The sequence below is a fragment of the Fistularia commersonii genome, chromosome 22 (assembly GCF_037954325.1).
Source record: "Fistularia commersonii isolate RoL2024-O1a breed Wild chromosome 22, RoL_Fcom_v1.0, whole genome shotgun sequence".
In the NCBI taxonomy this organism is placed as follows: domain Eukaryota; kingdom Metazoa; phylum Chordata; class Actinopteri; order Syngnathiformes; family Fistulariidae; genus Fistularia; species Fistularia commersonii.
In genome coordinates this window covers 7983225-7998736 of record NC_141305.1, presented here as the reverse complement: position 1 = coordinate 7998736, position 15512 = coordinate 7983225, and the positions used below count along the sequence as shown (strand labels likewise).

Sequence of the window (15512 nt, the reverse complement as noted above, 5' to 3'; positions counted from 1 at the left end):
CTAATAATATTCCCTGACCAAGAGTCGAAACCTATTTATACATCCAAAGAAACAGGGTCTCGGTTAAAGGTATGTGCTTACTGTTGTTACACAATACAAATGGGCTGCATCATCCAATTTATCATTTGCTGAACTGTAACATGTCAGGAGATGAGCAAATTGAATTGAATTGACCTTTTATCATACCAGAGTGGGGAAATTTCAAGAAAGAGAAGAAGGGGGAAGAAGAGGGGAAAAAAGCCACTCGGCTCCTGTTGGGGTGCAAAGTGTGGGAATAGGGAAGAAATACCTCTGAACATAAGCAACATGATAAGACATTACAAGTACATTACATAAAAAGACATTACAACAGTAATCGAAGACTTGTACGTGTGTGTGTGTGTGTGTGTGGGGGGGGGGGTGATGGGGTGGGAAGGTGTCGCAGCACAGACATTGGAGGCCATGCATGTTGACCGACAGGCACTCGCACTCGCTTCCGTATGCTGCTCTGCAATGAGGAAAAGGAGAGGGGTGGGAGCCAAGAAGGTGATGAGTTGAAGGGGTACGTGCATTTTGTGTCTATTGTATGTAATTACATTTAGACTCAGGATTTGGTCTTGAAAATATAAAGTGTTTCTGGACCACATCAAAAATGGATGAGGTTGAATACTTGATTCTTGTAAAACTGCACTGTTTCTGGACCCTTATCCGGGATATGTTTTTCGTGGTGGACTCTACCAAGGGCATAAAACCAACAATGGGACATGCAAACCTCTCCACAAAGATAACTTTTATCAGCTTTCTGATGGATGAAATTTCCCCCTGAAGATTCAAATACATTGTCAATTGTAAAGACCAATAATAAAAAGTGAATAATTGACCCTAAACTAATGCCACCTATGCAACAACTTTATGATTGGTAGTTTAAAATGAGCTCAGGTCATTACTCCCAGGTCATAGATCTGGCGAAGTCCTGAATTTGTTCTAGAAACTGTAAAAGATAGGGATCCTCTTCTTTTCCTTTTGGCTTTTCCCTTCAGGGGTTGCCATAGTGAATCAACCTTCTCCATTTAACCTTATTTTCTGTATCCTCCTCTCTCTCACCGGCTAATTTTATATTCTCTCTGACAACGTCCATAAATCTTGTCTTTGGTTTTCCTCTAGACCTCCTGCCCGGCAGCTCCCAATCCAGCATCTGTCTACCAATACATTCACTATTCCTCCTCTGTACATGACCGAACTATCTCAGTCCTCAGAACTATCCAAAACATTTAACATGTGCTGTTCCTCTGATACCCATTCTTGAACCTATCCATCATTGTCACTCCGAAAGAAAACCTGAGCATCTTCATCTCTGCGACCTCTAGCTCTGCCTCCTGTCTTTTCATCATGGTCACCATTTCTAGACCATACAGCATCGCTGGTCTCACCATTATCTTGAACACCTTTCCTTTCATTCTGGCTGATAATATTCTATCACACAGTACCCATGACACTTTTCTCCACTCATTCCAACCTGCTTGAACCGGTTTTCTTTACTTCTTTTCAACACTCCGTTGCTCTGGACTGTTGACTCGAAGTACCTGAAATTATCCAACTTCTTGATCTACTCTGTCTTGCTGGGACTAACTTTCACTCCTCTCCTTTCCAGAGCATATCTTCACCTCTCAAGATTTTTGCGCAACGTGTTCCCTGCTCTCACTAGAGATCACAATGTTGTCTGCAAACATCATGGTCCATGGAGATTCATGTCTAACCTCATCTGTCAGCCTGTCCATCACCACTGCAAAACACAAGGGGCCCAGAGCTGAACCCTGTTGAAGCCCCACTTTCACCTGCACCAACAAGTCCATTTAAGTCTGCACCTACTACCATTCTCTCATCTCTGGGGATATTCTTCATCACTTCATCTATCTCATTCCAGAACTCCTCCTTCTCCTCTAACTCACATCCCACCTGCGGGGCATAGCCACTAACAACATTGAGCATCACACCTTCAATTTCCAGCTTCAGACTCATAAGTCTATCTGACATTCTTTTCACCTCCAGAACATTCCTAACAAACTCCTCCTTCAAGATAATACCTACTCCATTTCTCTTCCTGTCAGTACATGATAGTACAACTGAAAGCCTGCTCCTAAGCTTCTAGCCTTACTACCTCTCAACCTGGTCTCCCAGACACACAGTATATCCACCTTCCTTCTCTGCATCATGTCAACCAACTCTGTATCTTTTCCTGTCATCGTCCCAATATTCAAAGTCCCTATTCCCAGTCCCAGACTCTTGCCTTTCCTCTTCTCTCTGCCTCTGAACACGGCTTCCTCCTCGCCTTTGACCCACAGTTGCCCAATTTCCACTGGTACCCTGTAGGTCATCGGTACCAATGTCAGTCATTGTTAACCCCGGCCTCGACCGATCTGATATAAGTACTAGGTTTGATTTGCATGTTTGCCCTTCCTGACACAACCCTTGGGCTTGGGAGCGGCTCAGGGAGACACTGGCCTGTGCCCCCCTGAGGCTGCATCATAAGAGATAGGGATCAGAACTAGAAAATAATTACTTAGTGAGGACTCTCTAAGGTCGGTTGCATCTCATTCTGAAATGATACCAATCTAAAGGATCTTTATTTCAACAATGTTCAACCCTTTCTTTTTTGAATCTAACATCACAGTGTGTGTGCAGATGTCAGTGGACAATTGTTGTAGTTACAAATCTGTATATTCCTGTATTTGTACATCTTGAAAATCAAATAGGTCCCTGGAAATGTACTCATTTCATCAAAACATTGAAGACAAGGGGAGTATCAAGGTCTTTGTTCAGGATATTTATTTATCTATTGATTCAATCAACAATCCATAGTATTATCCAATATTGCAATATCCGTTTTTGGTTATTTATGTTTGTTCCTGCATTCATTCATTCTTGAACGGGCAGTGTGACACTATCGGTCACCGGAAATTGTATTTTATATGGGAAAATATTACCGTAATTCCGGATGTAAACACGCCGCTGGAAATGGGCGCTAGCTTAACGTCCTTTCTTGGAACAGGTGTGTGGGTAAAACAGTTAGCTTGCTAATTATTTAGCGACCAAGCTAGCTAACTAATTAGCTAGTTCGTTAACCCAGAAGTTGGGGTACTTTAGCCAAAGGTTGGGGAGCACCGGCCGCAGTGCACCCTGGTCCTTGTAGTCCTCTTTGTGTCCCGCCGCCACCAAACGGGGGTGTATCCCCCACCCACCCCCATCCCCCCGGGTGTGCGAGTGTCTGTGAGGCGGAGGGCAGGGGGGCATTTCCAGGTCCCACCGAGCGCCAGCTCCGCTAGCTACGGTAAGAAGGCAACTCTGCTTTTTGCTATAAACCCGTGAACATTTACGGTATTTTCGGGAGGAGTTCTGTCGTGTTGCGGGCGGAAGAAACGAGTCTGGCTCTTTTTCATCGTCGGGGACACAACGAAGACTGATATTAGTTGAAAAGTAGAGGCATTTTAAAGATACTCGATAAACAGCTTTTCTGTTTTTCAACGGGAATAATGACAAAGTTTGTGGACGTTAGCGACACGTTTGAAGGAGCCTCCTTCATATTGAAATAACTTTATTGACACTTCACCCCTCCCGAGGCTGCCACTCCTGCTACTGCTGCCCAGTCCCATTCAGCCGTAGAGATACAGATCGGGGGATTAAAAGTCCTCTTTTTACCTGAAATAGCGTCTTCTCAGGTCCCGTTTCGATCTTAGGAGGATATAAATCAGTGGAAATGTCCAGTTTTCATTGTTCTTTACTTGACCATTAAGCGTGTACTGAAATCACACTGCGCTTTGTACAGAGTATTTACGGTATTACCGTATTACCGTACCGTAACAGCAACGCTTCTTTGCAAGGACTGTCGTGCTTGTTTGTTGAGCAGCAGAAATGTGCTTTCTTCAACAAAACACAGTAGGATGAATAAGAAACCCGAAGAAATATTTTTATTTTTTATGGTGCTACTGTTTTATTATTTACAGAATAACATTGTAAAGATAGGAAGACATACTTAGTCAAAAACGGATTTACTAATACAGAGGATGATTTTTGTAATAAACAGATTTTTTACAGGGTTACTTAAAAAAAGACCTTTTACTGAAAAAAGACCTTTTTTTATATTCTTATAATATATATTATTTTTATCCTTATTTCTGGCGGCTCTGGAATGTTTGTCTTGGGAGCAAAAAATAGACATGATTTTGTCATACAACTGAATACTCTCTCCATTTAGTATATATAACAAATAGAGCTTGCACATTTGTACCTTTGTATTTGTATGTACTGGTATTTAGATCTTGGTAATTTGTCAGACAATATCAAATTTAAGCTAACTGATACTTTTAATTATTAGTTTTTTCACAATAATTACATAACAATTGAATGATAATAAAAAAAGTATATTATGTACTGCAGGGTAGCTCATTACATGGTTTTCCATATAATGCGATATTAGCGATGTTTAATATCAACAACTAATTCTTTTTATATATATATCAATAAAATCTATAAAAAAACATATATTTTAGGTTTCAAAGATTGAGAGTGTCGATTGTCATCCGTCACCCCCTTGTACAATACAGGGAAAAATACATTTTTAAATTATGCCTATTGAGGTCTTCAGTCATCCAGGTCATGGTGTATTCTTGTAAAATCTTCTTGTTGTGGCAACTGGACTTGAATTTCTTCACTTGAAGACGTATCACCTCTCATCCGAAGGAGGATGAGGGGCAAGAATTTGAAATCATATTTATTTAGACTGAAATTCTAAAACAGAATTATCCACAAGCATCTGACCTTGAGTCATTCCTCTATGAAGGGTCGGCATGATGGAAGAGGAGGAGGCCAGGTGCTTCCTGAGGAGGTTTGTGGAGGAGTTCCCAGCTCCTCTTGAGGAGGGTGCGCCGCTGCCGCTCGCCCCTCTGAGTAGGCGAGTCTCCCAGGAGGAGCTGCATGGAGAGTGCCTGGAGCTGGGTCAGCGGATGCTGGCCGCCAGGTAATCCAGCCATTTTCTTCTACCCATGTGCTAAAGGTGTCTTTAGATGATATTGTTAGTTTGGCTCACCCCTTTAATCCCAGAAGTTAAGAGTATTCTAGCTGAGGATGATTCTTGTCAGTCTGACCTGGGGTCTTAATCTTGCTTTGAATGTTGAGACTAGCTTGACTGAGTTGCTGTTTTGTTGTTGTCTTTTCGTTTGTGAAAAAACCCAATTTGCCATAATCCCAGAGAGGCACCTTGGATTGTTAAACCTAGGTTCCTGCACTCAAAGCGTCCAGGACTTTTATTTGCTGTGGAGATTAGAAACAAAAACCCTGGAGAAGTAAATTAAAATAGTCTGCAATGTATTATGTGGCTGATCCTGTGATTCAGTGGCGTCTGGGATTATTATGGTCTGTGGGATTCTATTCTAGTCTTGGTTTTTGTAGAGACAGCGTGGCAGCACAACCAAGTGGTGCAGAAATGCACAACGCTGTACAGGAGCTCACGTGCATGGATTCAAAATAAGAGTAATGCTGTCCAGGGGCGTCAGCCTGGTAACCCGCTGATCTACCACTCAAAGTAAACCCTTGTTTGCTCCTTAAAACCTTACAAAAGGGATGTTCTTCTTTTTTTATTTCTCTGAATCAGGAAGCTAAAGCAGTAGTGTGGGCTTATGTTTCCCAGAACATTCAAGACCAGTGCTTGGATGCTCCAAAAAAAGACACTTCATGAAAAGTTACACCACTTTTTTCTATTTCAATGCAGGCACTAGAGTTCAGATCTCGTTGTTGCTTCTGCTGCACAGGAGTCCATATGTCCTTCATTATACGTGTTTGTGTGTATATGTATGGTATGTATGTGTGTGTGTGTGTGTATATATATATATATAATATATATATATATATACATACATACATACATACATACATATATATATATATTAATGTGTTTGAAGAAGAAGCGAAACCAAGTGCTTACTGTTTTATGTAAAATGTAAAGAGTTGAAATACATAATATTCATATCCTTGGCTGCTGCTCTCCGAACATTCTTTTATATCTCACATATTTGGAATCAAGCCCAGCCATTTACTGGCGGTCTCTCCTATCTGCCAATGGTCCCCCCCCCCGCCTCGAAAGTATGCTTTCACAAAAACTTCCTGCAGAAAGACTATTGTCTCCCCCCACCCCTCGCTTCCTGGCTCTGCAGCACAGCCTCTTCTGCAACTGAAATGTAATTTCGAAGAGGAAGGCAGACTTTTTATGTCTACATTTACCAGCTGGGCTCATATGAGCACTGATTGGTCTTGTAGAATTTTGTCCTGGCTTGTTAGTCTTGTACTGAGTTACAGTAGATCAATCACTGTCAGGTGAAATGCGAAAATATATCTGTTAGTAGAACATCAAAAGGTAACCGGACTCCAACGAATTGAAGAATTATCGTGTGATTAAGTCCCGATCACGTGACAGGTGTGCTTTTTGTTGTTGTCGGAACCCCCAAATAATGATGGAATAAAATAGATGACTTACACAAAAAGCATACAACAGGGTGCAGAGAGAGATATGAGGATGTGGGGCGGTAGAGAAGTATATTAGACGTGCATGCATGCTGTGAGACAGTGGTGAGGTGTGCCGCAGGTGTGATAGAAGAGTTCAGGGTGGAGGTCGGGGTCAGCTCTGAGCCCCTTCTTGTTTGCAGATGATGGACAGGGTGACAGATGAGGTTAGACAGGAATCTCAATGGATCACGATGTTTGCGGATGACATTGTGATCTTTAGTGACAGCAAGGAGCAGGTGGGAAGGTTAGCTACAGCAAGAAGGAACATGTGCGTGAATGAGAGGGACTGAAGTGGAATGGTGAGCCAACATGGAGTGGAGAAGGTGGAGGATTTTAAATGTCTCAGGTCAACAGTCCAGAGCAACGGAGAAGAGGTGAAGAAATACGTCCAGGTAGGTTGAAATGGGTGGAGAAAAGTGTCAGGTGTTTTTAAATAAGCCAGAATGAAAGGAAAAGGGGGTAAAAGATGGTGGTGGGACCAGCGATGTTGTCTGGTTTTCAGACAGCGGCACTGTGGAGCTGGAGGTAGCAGAGATAAAGATGTTGAATTTCTCTTTGGGAGTGATGAGGATGGATAAGATCATGAATGAGTCCATCAGAGGGACAGCACAATATAGATATTGTGGAGATAAAGTCAGACTGAGATGGTTTGGAGATGCACAGAGGTGAGACAGGAGGGATAGTGAAGATTTGGATAGAAGGATGCTGAGGTTTGAAGTGAAGGAGGTCTAGAGGAAGACCAGAAGGAGATTTACAAAGGAAATTTAGTCAGTTGGTGCGAGAGAAGAGAATGCAGCAGAGAGAGGTAGATGGAGGCAGATAATCTGCTGTAGCGACACATGAAGGGGGCAGCTCAAAGACTCAAAGGAAGACAAGGAGAAGTGACAGACTTCGTCAAGTGACATTGGTGTCCTCCTACTCTCCACAGTTCAGACAGAAGGACGTAGATCTCTTGATAGTAGTAGGACGCTTTTATTCCTTCAGTGAATTCAGGTGATTCATTGGGAGCCAAGAGTTCCTCCAACTGTGGTTCGATCGCTGGATGAACCTTCACGTTAAATTTCTAGATATTTCCATGGGTGGTCAGCAAGCAGCATTGCTGAGGTTTCCAATTGTTTCTGAGTTTGCTGCTGATGCACAGAGCGGCGTTCCCGACCGCTGAGGCACACGGCGCACAAAGGCGCCGGCATCCCGTCCAGCTACCAACCTCCTGGGACACCAACATCAGCACAAAAACTGTAAGCCTGGGGGCTTCATAGAGTGGATTACCACGGCTGAGCCGCTGCACTGATGCCCTACATCATCAAAGAGCAGTGCCAGGAATCTGTCTGGCAGGAGCAAAACGCACCACCTCTGTAAACTGACAAACTGCCTCCTCATGTCACTGTGGAGAAAGTAAGGTCCATCAGGCACAGTACCCTGACCTCTATCCATGAATCCATCCAACACCTTTGGGCTGGAATCATGACGCAGGCCTCCGTGAACGTCAAAGCTGCAAAGCTATGGAAGTAGAAAGGGATGCATGTTTGTAATAAAGATCATTTCTGCTTTTCCAGGAATGCTCCAGATGGACTCAGTGGCCTCCTCTGCCGGGCGGCAATGTCAAGGCTGCTTCAGTGTGACCTTTCCCCATTCCACTGCCCACGGGAAGCAGAGGCCCAGGAGGATCATGAGCAGGAAGTTCTCTGTAAGTGCTTCCGCCGCAGTAGGAGGCTCTTCTCAGTCGTCCAGTCGGATCCTGTCTCTCTTTGAGGATGTCTACTTGGCGCACAACAAACAGCAAATAATGTGAAAGTTCTCAGCTAGAGGTTTTTTTTTCTTGTGTTCCCAACAATTTGGACTTTTCCACCAACAACATGGGCAGCCATTTTGACAATGCATAGTCTGATTTAATTAAAATCCCGCTTGTGCTCTCATCAGGGCTACACCGCAGCCCCTTTGTATATTGGTAGCAAGCTTGCTTGCTGATGGATTTTAAATAAAGGAGCTTCAAAAAGTTGCATGAGGTTTCTATACAACTAAACTCACCATCCCCTCATTTTCAAGAAAAAGAGTAAAAATCTGAGAAAATAAGTGTAGCGAAATGCATAATAGCAAACCTGTAAATTGGCTGACATGTTTCAGTAGTGGTATTACTGACAGTTCCCTCCCTTTTCTCCCTACTAGTGCTTCAGTCAGAGATGGTCCAACGTGTCTTCCTGAATAAGCTCATAAATGTGGCCCTAGAATGGCACGAAGGCCTCCCGAAGCTCCCCACCTTGTCCCCTCACTTCCTTCGCTGCTCCACTCATGCCATCCGGAACAAAAGGAGGAAGATGGAGGACAGACACGTGGCTCTGGGGGAATTCAACCAGCTTTTCGGCTTCCAGGTAAGCGCCTGTCCGTTTCTGACCAGAAACTGAGGTAATTGCTCTCCTGCCTCTAAGCTATTCTCCCTGCACCCCTGTGCAGGATGGAGTGCGGCGTGCGTATTACGCTGTGTTCGATGGCCACGGGGGCGTGGACGCCGCCACCTACGCCGCCACGCACCTCCATGTGGCGCTCAGCAAGGAGAAGACACTGCAGACTGATGCAGCCACAGCCTTCAGAAATGCCTACAAGCAGACGGATGACATGTTTCAAAGAAAAGCCCAGAGAGAGGTACTCTGTTAGTGCAATTCACCATCTGCCCTAACAATCCCTTGTAATCCAGCCAGGCTGGCCATCTTTGTTTTTTATTTATGAACCAACCAAGTCCAACAACACTTGACACAACGCTCTATGTAATTGATAGCATTGCATAATTGTGGTTAATCGTGTGTGTGTGTGTGTGTGTGTGTGTGTGTGTGTGTGTGTGTGTGTGTGTGTGTGTGTGTGTGTGTGCGTGTGTGTGTGTGTGTGTGTGTGTGTGTGTGTGTCCGCCCGCTGGCCTGCCGCCAGCACCTGAGAAGTGGCACCACATGCGTGGCGGTGCTGATCCAGGGCCAGCAGCTGACAGTGTCCTGGCTGGGAGACTCTCAGGCGCTGCTGGTCAGAGACGGACAAGCTGTTACACTAATGGACCCGCATAAACCGGACAGAGAGGTGGGATATCCCAGCACACACACACACACACACAAAAACACTCACTGGCTGATCCAGTGTCTCTATCTGTTGAGTTCCCATTGCCCGGTACTAATACACATTATGAGATAATCTTTTTCCCCTGTCCAGAAAAAGATTGTTGTCTGTATTTTGACATAAGGCGGAGGTGAAGATGTTGATCATTGCATGAACAGGGCTAAAGTTGTCGCTTTCAATTTCACGTTCATACCCTGTGTAGTCTTGTTCCCGATACAGACACGCACATGTGAATTTTATGACCATGGGCTTTTTTGGGTCTGCCTCAACCCGTCCAGGATGAGAAGCAGCGGATCGAGGACATGGGTGGCTGCGTCACCTTCCAGGGCTGCTGGCGAGTCAACGGAACGTACGCGGTATCCAGAGCCATCGGTGAGTGAGACGGAGAGAGAAGGGAGATCTTTTTTCTTTTACCACAAGTACCCGTGTAATTACTGCCCGATGTTTCCAACTAGGCGACTTCGACCAGAAGCCCTACGTGTCCGGGGAATCCGACAGCTCCACGGTCGAGCTGTGTGGGGACGAGGATTACGTGCTGCTGGCTTGCGACGGCTTCTTCGACGCGGTAACGCCCTCTGAGGTTCCCGGCCTGGTCCTGGATGCGCTCCGAGGGGCCGACGAGACAGAGGAAGGAGGAGGAGGAGGAGAAGCTGTGTCAGAAGGGACTCCTGACGCCGCCGGACTAAGAGTGGCGCAGAGGCTGGTGGCCAAAGCTAAGGAGTCTGGCTCCAGCGACAACATCACGGTGATGGTGGTGTTCCTGCGTCCGCCGGAGCAGCTGCTGCCTGGAGCCGCGGACACGCCGGGCGCCCCTCATCAAGGCGCAGCAGCAGCGCAGGATTGACGGAGCTGTGCTGCTGAGATTCTACTCCACTGTGCTACTGACCGATTTTGCTTTTGGCTGCCTTTTCTCATACCGCCATGTACAAATAATGACAGGATGAGGGTCTGTTAGACAAAGTATACTGATCCCCAAGAACCAGACAGTATTCTCAAGTTTCCCTTCTCATATCACATTCATCTCTTTTCTTACTGTGATTTTCATCGATGTGTTTTTGATCTCAGTATTTTCTTTGTCATATACCATTACCGTTTAAAAGCAGTGTTTATTTTTTAATATCTGAGCAACAGTACACTCTTAGTGCTAAGTATTAACTTTTAATATCTTTTACTATGACAGAGCTGTCCTAACTGTATATTGAATTCTATCCATTTTAATATATTTGTCCTTTTGGATTTCGTCAATGTTATAAAAGCAGATGCGTGTCAATAACTGTTTTTTTTTTTTTGTGGAAGTGAATAAATGCCAAAATCATGTCAGTAAATAATCTTGCCTCTGCCTCAACCCAGCTCAGTCACACTAAAAATCCAATGTGAGAAGCACAAGATAACTGCTGAAAAAGAGCTTTTCCTCTGTTAAAATAAAGGTATGGAGGTTAAAAACCTTAGGTCTCTGTTGCGACTGTTTTCATTCTGCTGCGTAAAAAAGAACGCTTAGAAATCGCTCTTTATTTTATACATTTATCATATGATTAACTTGACTTTATGACCTCTAAAAAGAATTTATTCAATTTTCTCTCTGATTTCTATGAGAGGCCCTTAGCACTTCCATTCTTTCATATCCAATAAAAGTCGCATGCACATTTTCTTATGTTTTTAATATAGATCAAACAAAATAGCTAATCCCCCAAAAAATACAATCATCAGAAAAAAAACAAGATCCAAAGGGGGAAATACTTCCCGTCGGCAGCAGCCAAATCAGGACTATGTACCTACGACAAACACTCCTTGTGACATGGACAGTAAATGGTGTATTTATGGAATACTTTTTTGGGAATATTATGAATATGGGAAGTGATTTTAGATCATAGTGGAGCTGAATCACGTGCCAAGATTGATGAAAACAATTTGAGAAATCTACCAGTCTCTAGGACTTTGGGTTGGCTTCTGTGAGATGGCGCCCCTTGCTGGATAAAATGGACAGTGCGAAATGCATCAGGTGGTCGACAAGTATTCAGAGCGTCCCATGTTTCAAAAGAGATTAGGGATATAGTGGGTGATATTGGTGTGGTTATTGGACCGTTAGGGGTGGGTTCTATAAATATTTTCTTCATTGCATTTTGCCCTGAATCTTCTCTGACATAGAGCCACTTCATGGGAAAAAAAGCAGGGATAAGAGCCACTTTAAATTTATACCGGGGTAATACAAACGAAAAAGACAATATCAATGTAAATAAAGTTTAATTTAACACGAGTACAGCATTATTGACATTTGGCCGAAGGTACACCACATCGTTAAAAAACAGGACCAAAACCAAATTGGCTTCCATGTTGGTCAGACCAACCTAAATTCAACAGATTGCTTTCAGGGCATGTTTCATAAAATGGAAATTTATTGTATGCTGGACGATGACGACATGTATAAATACATGATACATGAAGACCTCGTGCCCACTGATCAGCATTATGTACAACTTGTGCCGTCCATAGGTTAATAGTGGCGCCGGCGTGAGGGATCAGGAGTTGGTCAGGCCAGAGAGGTCCATGTTGAGATTATAGATGGTGGAGAACTCCTCGGACAGCAACTGGTGGAGGCTGACTCCGTCGCGCAGGTACACCCAGCGCTCGCCCGTCCAGTCATAGCGCTTGGGGCCGCTGTCGAGGGGGGAGGAGATGTCTCACAAGGTTGATCTTTCATGACGAGATTTCTTAAAATTTAAAAGCGTGGAGCCCAAGGGGTTGTGAAGTCCCAAGCCGAAGGATGTGGGCTGGTCTCACCTGGTGGGGGACGACAGCCAGATCTGTCTGTTAGGCGTCTGTTTGTTGATGACATAGGTGCCGTGGATACCGCCCACCTTCACAGTCAGCACGCCGGTCTGCAGAACAATCAGCACACACATAACCAGACGTTTATGGACAGTCTCAGTTCAAACGCAAAACTCAGGAGGGGATGGAGTGGCCAGTGAGCGGCACAAAACAAAAAAAAACAAAACACTGAGCCTTACAGTTAGGGAAAGAGTACTTTAAGGTATACACTTTTAAGTGTAAACATCAGTCAAAAAAAACAAACAAACTATTTTGTATTGTATTGTCAGGGACTTACAGAGTAGACAACGTCGTAGTCTGCTGCGGTGAATGCTTCGTCCATCAAGTCCTCGAAGTAATCTGCCAGGGAGTCCAGCGTTTCGTCAGCAACCTTCTCATAGGCCGCCTTCGGCATCTCGCTGTAACACGCAAACACACACCTTATCTTTTCATTCTGTTTAACCTCAAAGATCTGAACTGGTAGCGATGCTACCTTAAGCTCGCGGTGATGGGCTCCTTCAGTTGCCATGACGCCAGATGGATGTCTCTCCGCCATTTGAGGCTGTCGACTTTGTACTCCACCCTCTGCGGTCAGATACAATGGAGACTGAGACGTCATCATGTCATCCGTGCCATCTATATCCATACAAATGTATATGTTGTGATGTGCATGCATGCATGTATTCAATGTATCGGTTTTGTGAGTGTGTGTGTGTGTGTGTGTATGTATGTTTGGATTATGGCGTGTGTGTATATGTATGTATGTATGTATCTATATAATATGGTGTGCATGTTCGTAGGTCTCTGTGCCCATATCTACTTATGTATCCCTCACAGCAACCTAAAATGGACCATGTTACAAGCCCTCCCTTACTGTTTCTGTAACCAGAGAAAAACTTAAGAATAGCTGAAATTTAGGATGATGGTCTGAAATAGAACAGGATAGATGTTTTACCTATTAAATTATTTTTGTGATTCAAATCTCCAACTGCTTGAAAGTCAATAAGAAACTACCTTAAAATCCACAAGCGGACAGTCAAAAGTAACAGGACTTCCAGAGAAAAGGCAACAGGTTACTACTTGGCATTTACTTTGAAACGGTCAGTAATACCAAGTCTACTCCCACATAAAGCTTGAAAATACTTATACATTAGCAGTGGATTACATATGTAGGACTCTAGATATTAGAAGAGAATTGCCTTTTTAGTCCCTCGCCTTCATGGCTGGCATACATGTCCTGCACCTGTCTAACATACTTCTCTGCCACTTTAGACCTCTTCATACAGAACCATAGTTCCTTCTTTGACACCGTGACATATACTTCTTCAAGGTCTACGGAGGCACAATGACCTCTGGCCTTCTCTGTAGTTCTCTATCAACAGTCTCAAGGCAAACACTGCATCTGTAGTACTCTTTCTTAGCATGATACCATACTGCTGCCCTCAGTCTATATCCCACTACTCTTTTCCATAACTTCAATGTGAACATTTTTTCCTCTACAGTTCTCACAATTCTGCACACCTCCCTTGTTCTTAAAAGAAAAACAACTTATTCTCCATTCCTCAGCAATCCTCTCACTCTGCTGGAATACCTCGTTAAAACATCTATTGCCACCTCAGCAGGACACCATCATTGTCGAAATGGGCAAAATAATGGCAACAATTCCTCCCAATAATACAATAATATTATTCAGCAAGTTTGCAAGAATTGACCCTAAAATGGGCCAGAATCGAGCAGACAAAGTGTTCGAAATTCAAAATAAACCAGGAAACCCTGGCAACGACCCTCACAATATGGCGCCGTCAACACATATGAGTGACGCACTCTCTGTTCTGTTCTTAGATAAGGTGACATGTAACACACAGACCAAACCTCCGGTTTAATATCTAGCGTAGGGGGGGCGGAAATCTCCTAAAATCCTCCTAAATTCAGAATTTGGTGACTGTCACATCTCTGCGGGACTCACGAAGCCAAACACACCCGGTAGTTGTGAGGAGGAGCCGAACTGTCCCGCTAGCTAGCTAACATTAGCTACATTCAAACGCTCTTTTTCGTCGCGTACCTGCTCGGAGAACCTCCGTGTCCCTCGGACCGCCGCGCTCCCGAGGTGGAGGCTCCTCAGGCGGCAGAAATTTGAATAAATACAGCGGGTTTTACCGAGGAGCCGCATGTCGGTCAAACCGAAAGTGTTTTGAGTTTCCTCGCCGGTCCCACCTCTCACTCGCCACCTCTACACCGGCAGTGGACAAGCCTTGAACTGACAACACCGCCTCCTAGTGTGTGGGAATACACTGCAGGGAGGAGGTCTGTGATGTGGCGCTCTACAACAACAACAACAACAACAACAACAACAACAACAACAACAACAACAACAACACTTATATTTAGTTATCTATGAATTATTATCTTTACTGTCATGATTAATTTATTCCTGCTGATACCTTCCTACGTATCGATTTTATTTCTTTCTGTATGGATCGTCTAAGACCAAGTATTTCTGATTCTGAATAGAGAATATAATGACAACAACAACATCAACAACAACAACCTTAACACCACTTATATTTAGTTATCAATGAATTATTATCTTTATTGTCTTGATTCATTTATTCCTGCTAACATCTTCCTATTTATTGATTTTCTTTTTTTCAGTATGGATCATCCGAGACCAAGTTCTTCTGGTTCTGAATAAAAAACAAAAAGTAATAATGATAACAACAACAACAACAACAACAACAACAACAACAACAACAACAACAACAACAACAACCTCAACACCATTTATACTTAGTTATCTATGAATTATTATCTTTATTGTCCTGATTCATTTATTCCTGCCAATATCTTCCTATTTATCGATTTATTTCTCTCTGAATCGACCATCTGAGACCAGGTATTTCTGACACTGAATTAAGAATATTATAAAGTACGGCTATTATAAAGTACTGTTATTTAATCCTGGCTGCAGTTTGTACTGGAATAAACTGTCAGGTTTTAAGGGAGGAGTTGATTTAAAAAGTGGCCAATCTCTTGAAATATAACAGACGATTTTGACAATGTAAGGTGAAATCTAT

At 43.6% G+C, this 15512-nt stretch overlaps 2 protein-coding genes across 2 annotated transcripts; one reads left to right on the top strand and one right to left on the bottom strand.

Moving 5' to 3' along the window:
• Positions 1-3207: 3207 nt before the first annotated feature.
• On the top strand, positions 3208-11076 carry ppm1f (protein phosphatase, Mg2+/Mn2+ dependent, 1F). The gene is made up of 8 exons (XM_086169470.1): positions 3208-3307; positions 4817-4993; positions 8091-8221; positions 8701-8903; positions 8986-9174; positions 9454-9597; positions 9912-10005; positions 10089-11076. Exons 2-8 carry the CDS (start codon positions 4824-4826, stop codon positions 10475-10477), a joined length of 1320 nt encoding a protein of 439 aa, XP_086025596.1. The 5' UTR covers positions 3208-3307; positions 4817-4823; the 3' UTR covers positions 10478-11076.
• Positions 11077-11857: 781 nt separating this feature from the next.
• fxn (frataxin) lies at positions 11858-14674 on the bottom strand. Its single transcript, XM_086169702.1, has 5 exons — positions 14501-14674; positions 12932-13023; positions 12737-12857; positions 12412-12509; positions 11858-12288 (listed from the first exon to the last, which is right to left on the bottom strand). Exons 1-5 carry the CDS (start codon positions 14606-14608, stop codon positions 12150-12152), a joined length of 558 nt encoding a protein of 185 aa, XP_086025828.1. The 5' UTR covers positions 14609-14674; the 3' UTR covers positions 11858-12149.
• Between the last annotated feature and the right edge of the window lie 838 nt (positions 14675-15512).

Coding starts and splice junctions, on each gene's coding strand:
- fxn (XM_086169702.1), bottom strand. CDS start 14,608: ATGCGGCTCCTCGGTAAAACCCGCTGTATTTATTCAAATTTCTGCCGC. Junction 13,024..14,500: donor CACGGAGGTTCTCCGAGCAG/GTACGCGACGAA, acceptor ATCTGACCGCAG/AGGGTGGAGTACAAAGTCGA. Junction 12,858..12,931: donor CCCATCACCGCGAGCTTAAG/GTAGCATCGCTA, acceptor TGCGTGTTACAG/CGAGATGCCGAAGGCGGCCT.
- ppm1f (XM_086169470.1), top strand. CDS start 4,824: ATGATGGAAGAGGAGGAGGCCAGGTGCTTCCTGAGGAGGTTTGTGGAG. Junction 8,222..8,700: donor TCATGAGCAGGAAGTTCTCT/GTAAGTGCTTCC, acceptor TCTCCCTACTAG/TGCTTCAGTCAGAGATGGTC. Junction 10,006..10,088: donor CGCGGTATCCAGAGCCATCG/GTGAGTGAGACG, acceptor GTTTCCAACTAG/GCGACTTCGACCAGAAGCCC.